Below are 7,013 nucleotides of genomic sequence, written 5' to 3' on the forward strand. Positions count from 1 at the left end.
ATGGATAAGGGTTTATTTGCTGAAACAAGGGATGACTCAAAAGCATTACTGAACGTGCACCTCAATATGGGTGATTTTCATGAAAGCCAAAACCATGGATCTCCCTGCACAACTTGCTGGCAGCTAAATGGGTCTTGGATATCTCCTTTTAGAATTCAGCAGGAAAAGTAACTTACAGTTTCTATAGAGTGGGAAGGGCCACTGGTGAATCTTGCAAGTTTCAGCTCTCCAATACATTGATGTTTGTTTACCTCTTGAGTTCCTTGAGCCTTTAAAGCTCTAACATTGAAACAGAGATGTTTCCATTCAGAGAAAAGGGTCAAACAACGGACCCTGAAGAAGTAAAATTTGGAAACTCTGATCTCAGAAATGAAGGCAGATCACTAAATATTTTACCCTATGTATCTTTCTACAGGAATTAATGTCAAACCTTCACTGTCTGCCTGGCCAAGCCGTGTTGTTCCTCAGGGACAGTATGTGACCCTCACTTGTGACACTCACAGTGAGTTTACCTTAGTCAAGCTGTACAAAGAGCATGGGGATCATATCCTTCAGGGTTATAATAGGTTGTTCCGGAGGAGTCTTCACTTGGGGCCTATGACCCCAGAATTTGGAGGAACCTACAGATGCTATAGTTATAAACGTCAATACCATAATGAACTCTCATCACACAGTGAGCCTCTGAAGATCATAATTTCAGGTCAGAGATCATGTTTGCTGTGTCTTTTCATTCTGCCAAACCTCCCCACACTAGAATTTTCAAAATAAGTTCTAGTCAGAATCTCAGCATTATAAAGGAATATACTACACATGCAATTGGAAACTATTGTGCTGTTACCGGTGTCAAATAAGTGGAAAATGGTCATAGAAAGATGGAGGAGTCTGTATGAGCTCACATAAAAAATGAAAAGGACACTGAGATACTGATAAAAAGAACAGATTAGGGGGGAAATAGCATAGGATTTTTGGGATACACAGATTGAGAGCAGATTCATACTCACAATCTTTTTATTCCTAGGAGTCTACAGGAAGCCTTTCCTCTTGGCCCTACCAACTCCCCTGGTAAAATTAGGAGAGAAGCCAACATTGAAGTGCCACTCAGAGATTATATTTGACACTTTCACTTTGACTTCACATAGAATGGGAGTAATCAAGGACTCTTTCCAGCTCTCTGCAGAATCTCATCTTGGGATGTCCCATGCCAACTTCCCAATAGGTCCTGTGACACCTGACCATGCTGGAATTTACACATGCTATGGTTCTTTCCACCAAACACCATATGAGTGGTCTGAATCCAGTGACCCTGTTGACATAAAGATCACAGGTAAGAGGGTCTTACCTGGTCACCAGCCTCTCTGTGATGCAGAACAGTTATTATATAGACAGCATGTCCTAGAAAGTGAGTGTGAGAAACTTAGAGAAAGGCAGACTTGGAGAGCATATTACTGACATAGACGATGAAAACAGAGATACAAGAACAAACCATTGGTTATAGCATAAAGCACAGATACAGGGATGTCAAAGAAATTATACCTAGAAATAAAGAGAAAGGGGCAGCCTGGTGAGACTGATATGTATCAGAAACAATGATATCCTTCTACTAATGTTCAAAGGCCTAGAAGTTTAGAATTTTGTTTGACTTCTTCCTCTAAAAGACATCTGTCAGAGGACCTAGGCATATAAGTCAGACATGTGTTTATATGCTGAGTGGGCTTGCTTCTTTATGGGTCCTGAGGTCTTGGTACAGATGGCACCCATAGAATTTCTGTCAAGTTTGACAGTTCTTCCATTCTTGTATTTGACTAATTATTCATCAAAGAATACCATAACCCTAGGTAAGTGAGTAGACCACCAGTTGCTGTCTGTTCTCTACATTTCCAAAATGTTGTCCATCCATGTTCCAGACTCATTCAGACATTCTAGGATAGGTAAAAAAAATGCTATAATGTTTCCCCCTGGGATACACATATGCAAATAATACAGAGACATGGAATATATATATATACACACACAAACAGGGAGAGTGAGAAAAAGATTCAGATACTGAGGAAGTAGTAAGCAAGGCATGTGTGAGAAGAGAAAACCTATAAAAAGTGTTAAGCTTGAATAGAAGACTTGAGAAATAGATAAGTAATGGCAAATAGTGGATATTTCAAAGCAGAAATGGGGGCAGATGGTAGATTATACTTGAGCAGTAAAAACACTAGGAGAAACACAGAAAGGAAGGTCATATTGGCCCCTTTCAAGGAAACAAATATTCATCGAATATTCTGTCCTTTGGAAAGAGAGATCCATTAACACAGATATGGGGAAAAATACAAGATAAAGAATTAATTACTTAGAATAAAGTCAGATTCTACATTTTAAATATACATTCTATGAAGAAGTTATAAGTCATGAAACTGGGAATAAACCATGAGAAGGGAAAAGATATTAACAAAGTGGGATGGAAAAGAGAAGAAATACATAAGACATGGAAGGAGAAATGAGGGGGAAGGACCAGCAAAGATGGTATAAGGGAAGGGATTGGGAAGAAAATCTACAAAATGAGCTATTTACAAATTCCTTAATAGGGTTCATTGCTTTATATATTAATTAAAACAAAATAATAAGTACCTCTAATTAACTCATCAATTGACAAAACATTTGGGAATACTGAAAGTATAAAGAAGAACAATTGGGAAAAGGAATGTAATCAGTAGAAATTGATGGAGAAGAAAGAATGATAGCATAAATATTATCAAGATTACATATATAAACATATGTAACAACACTTAAAGAAAAAGAAGTCGCAAAATGATATAATTATACTTTAACTTCAATTTTTTAAAGAAAACAAATATGAAATGCATTATATATTTGAATGTTCCATAATGAATCCAATTACTACGTAAATTAAATATGTTTATAAAAACAAACTTAAAAAGAAACATGGTAAGAACTAATGCATTAGAGGCAGAAACTGTCTAAAAGTAAGAACTGAAATAAAATATATGAGTATAGGATTGAAGTCAGAGACTCAGTAAGGTAATTTAGAAGAAAAGAAGGAGATGGGAAGACAAAGGGACATAGAAAAGAGAGAGATAAATGTGGGGTAGAGAGAGATCACAGAAATGGAAGGAGGGAGAGAGAACACTGAGAAGTGACTGAACACTGGCAAGGAACTGCCCCTCCATTGTCTCCCTCCTTTATTCTAGGTTTATACAAGAAACCTTCTCTGTCTGCCCTGAAGCGACCTGAGGTGACATCAGGAGAGAACATGACCTTGTCCTGCATTTCTGACCATCAGTTTGACTTGTTCCATCTGTCCAGGGAAGGGGTGCCTCAGGGACATGGGTTGACTGCAGAGCAGAGTCACAATGGGACATTCAAGGCCAACTTCCTTCTTGTTCCTCTGATGCAGGCAGAGACCTATAGGTGCTATGGCTCTTTCAGGAACTCTTCCCATGTGTGGTCATCCCCAAGTAACCCATTGTACCTTTCTGTCACAGGTAAGAATGTTGCCTTATATGTATCTCATATCTTGTGACTAAGGAAATCCTAAAGAAGCCATGTCTGAGAACCATCTTACTAATGATATAGAGACTCAGTAATATACACATATACATAATATGTACATGTATATATATATATATGTGTGTGTGTGTGTGTGTATGTGTAAGTGTGTGTGTGTGTGTGTGTGTGTGTACAAAAATATTAATCAAAGACAGAGAGGTTATCAACATTGAGTGTAGGAAAATCCTGGAGGAAGTATACCTGAAATGCCCTGAAGAGATGAGAAGAATAAGGAAAGAGATACAATTATATTTCATTTAAGAACTTTTTGAAAAAGACATAGAGTTTAAGAATGGATATCAAATTACAAAACAATAGATAAGGAGCCTCTCAAACAATCCTTATCTTGATTGGTCAGCCACACTGGAATGTGTATGTATCCATAGAGAATAAGAAAAAGGTCAGGAAAGACTCATTAAGGATAAGATTGCAATCAGTTTGGACAGATCACAGATGGAGCAGCCTCCTGATCTCTCTGTCACATAAATCTCTCCACAGTATTGCTGTTGACTTATCACAACTTGAAATCAGTACCTCAAAGCAAATCACATAATGGCATCCTATTATTCTAAAGGCTCAGCACTAAGAGGTGGAGTGGGTGCTAATTACTCTCCAAATTTAAAGAACTTTGTATATGTGGAAGGCACATAGTCTTTTGATGAACTTTCACCCTCTCTTCTCCCCTTCCCTAGTAAATTCATCAAGAAATTTCACTTCATACACCAAACCAGACTCCAAAACTAGTGAGTAATTTTTCCCCTTCTCTATTGCAGAAACTTAGGGACCAAATGCTCTTGGGCTCATATTTTGACTTGACTTCCTCACATCTCAGTAGTTTTGACATCATCATCTCCTCTCTCTTATTCTTAAACTATGCAGCTCCAGAAGGTTTCAGGAGCAGTATTGTAACTGTACCCAAGATCTCCTACAAGTAAAAGGGAGAGCAGATTTTGCCCCCTTCCAGAAACAATGAAGTGCTCTTTCTAGCTCAGTTTTTCCTGAAGAGATTATAGAGCCTGAAAAAAGAAGCAAGCAAGCAGAAAGGACAATTTTATTAAAATATTACCTGTGATAGACTACATTCTACTTTACTTTTGCCCTTTGGGAGAATTAGTAGTTTGGTTCAAGGGTGTTGAAGATGTAGAAGTTGATTAAGTGAGCACTGGTATCAATCTCAGATTAAGATAATGAGCACATGGCCTTTACCCAGTGTCCTGCAGTTTTCTGCTACTGGCAGAATGTCCATATATTCTTGCATGTGTGGACTTCTGCTGGTGCATGGTCAACTTAGTAACAAAAACACTGCTATAACTGACACTCCTGCCAACAGTTATCAATTGCCCCTAGTCTTTTGACTAGGTGTGGGACTTTATGTCCATCTCCCTTCTCCATGCTGGGATTTTGTCTAGCTAGATCTTGCACTGCTCTTGAGTATGCTATCACTACCTCTTGTGAAGTTCCCATATTAAGCTGCCCTTGGTGTACAAAAGACAGTTTCCTTATAGTTATCCAGAGCATCTTTTCAAAATCTCTTCTATCTCTTTCACTCTGATGAGGATCTTTTGGAGAAGGGTATGAGATGTAAACATCTCATTTAGGATGAAGAATTCTATGGTATCTTATTCTCCACAGCTTGCCAAGTTGTGGGTGTCTGTGTTAATCACCATATATCACAAATATAGAATCTGCTCCTGAGAGTTGAGAAATGCATTATATATAACAGTAAGTCTTTAGAAGTCAGTTTAGTACTATTTCCATTGAGCAAAATATTATTAGTAGGTTCTCCATCAAGATGCTTGTCCTAAAAAGCTATTATATTAATTATCCTCCAATCAATAAATACTATGCAATCTATAAAAATGGGGATCCAAAGTTTTACCTCTTATTGGGTTTACATTTCCCTCTAGATAACCACAGGATCATGAATATTCTGATCGGGCTGTCAGTTATCGTGATGTCTGTTTTCCTTATCATACTCCTTTATTCTTGTTGATCGGCGAAAAAGAGTAAGTCTCAGGAAAAAACCAGTGAGTGTCATCTGAGTAGTGTGAGAAACCAAGACTGGAGAAATACAGGTATGTGTTCCTCATTTACAAAATGATACTTGGAATAATACAGGGAAACTAACAGGAAAGAAAGTCTTGCACTTCACCTCAGTTCTCAGACACTAATTCCTCAATGCACTTCTGCATCTTCACCTCCAAAGCATACACTAATATCTAGGAGAAGATTTTACAAGAGAGAAAGGGAGGGAGATATGGAAGGAGAGATGGAGGAAGAAAGGGAAAGAGGAACTGAAGGAGGGAGGGAGGGAAGCAGAAAGGGAAGGAGAAAGACAATATACTGAAAAAGAATTACTAGGGTACAGAATTTTGGGATGGGCTATAAACATAGAGTGGCAAAAGCTCTGAATATAATTTGTAGCTGGTGAGCAACCTTGTGTTTTACCCTATCTCTCACTAGTACTTTGTATTTGAAATGAGAGTGCAGAAGTACTTTATTAGGTATGTTTTTTACTTCTGTCCTCTAAAATTACAGCCACCGTGGACCAAGAGTGTGAATCTAGAACAACACTGAACAGACAGGTAGGTCCCCCTGAGATTGCCTCTTCCTACAGTCTAATATTCCTTCATTATCTACAAGATGATGTACATACATCTCTTAATATTTACCTCTTTTTAGGACCCTGAAAGACAAGAAGTGCAGGAGGTGGCATACTTGGAATTTGATCAGTTCATCTTCAGACAAAAATTACCCACTCCCATTTCCCAGATTCCAAAGGAATTTTCCTCAGATCCCAGCATGTACATGGAAGTCAGGAAATGTTAAGCTGAGATGAAATGTCTTCTTTACCTCATGAGTTCTCAAGGAAACATCTGATCTTAGCCATTCTGATCAGTGTAAGATGGTATCTCCAAGTTGTTTTGATTTGCATTTCCCTGATAACTAGAGATGTTGAGCAGTCTTTAAGTGTCTTTCAGCCATTTCAGCTTTCTCTGTTGAGAATTCTCTGTTTATATCTGTACCCCGTTTTTTAAATTGGATTATTTGGGATTTTGATATCCAGTTTCCTCAGTTCTTCATATATTTTGGAGATCATCTCTCTGTCAGATGTGGGATTTATGAAGATATTTTCCCATTCAGTAGGCTGCCATTTTGTACTGTTGTCTGTGTCCTGTGCCTTACAGAAGCTTCTCAGTCTCAGAAGGTCCCATTTATTAATTGTTGTTCTCAGTGTCTGTGCTACTGGTGCTATACTTAGGAAGTGGTCTCCTGTGCCAATGTGTTCAAGGCTACTTCCCACTTTCTATGAGGTTCATTATAGCTGGATTTATGTTGCGGTCTTTGATCCATTTGTCTTTGAGTTTTATGCATGGGGATAGACCTGTATCTACTTGCATTCTTCTACATGTCTACATCCAGTGATGCCAGAGGACTTACTTCTCTGAAAAGTATAT

The 7,013-nt window shown here is 38.2% G+C and overlaps 1 protein-coding gene across 1 annotated transcript; it reads left to right on the forward strand.

The window, feature by feature from the left end:
• Positions 1-6,369, forward strand: LOC119805728 (killer cell immunoglobulin-like receptor 3DL1; the record flags this gene model as incomplete). Its single annotated transcript, XM_038317561.2, is given in 8 exon segments — positions 1-70; positions 416-700; positions 1,019-1,324; positions 3,198-3,491; positions 4,260-4,298; positions 5,463-5,588; positions 6,094-6,140; positions 6,238-6,369. Coding segments are annotated over 8 exon segments (1,299 nt in total), but the record flags the coding sequence as incomplete, so codon positions are not given.
• Between the last annotated feature and the right edge of the window lie 644 nt (positions 6,370-7,013).

This window comes from Arvicola amphibius, unplaced genomic scaffold (genome assembly GCF_903992535.2).
Source record: "Arvicola amphibius unplaced genomic scaffold, mArvAmp1.2, whole genome shotgun sequence".
In the NCBI taxonomy this organism is placed as follows: domain Eukaryota; kingdom Metazoa; phylum Chordata; class Mammalia; order Rodentia; family Cricetidae; genus Arvicola; species Arvicola amphibius.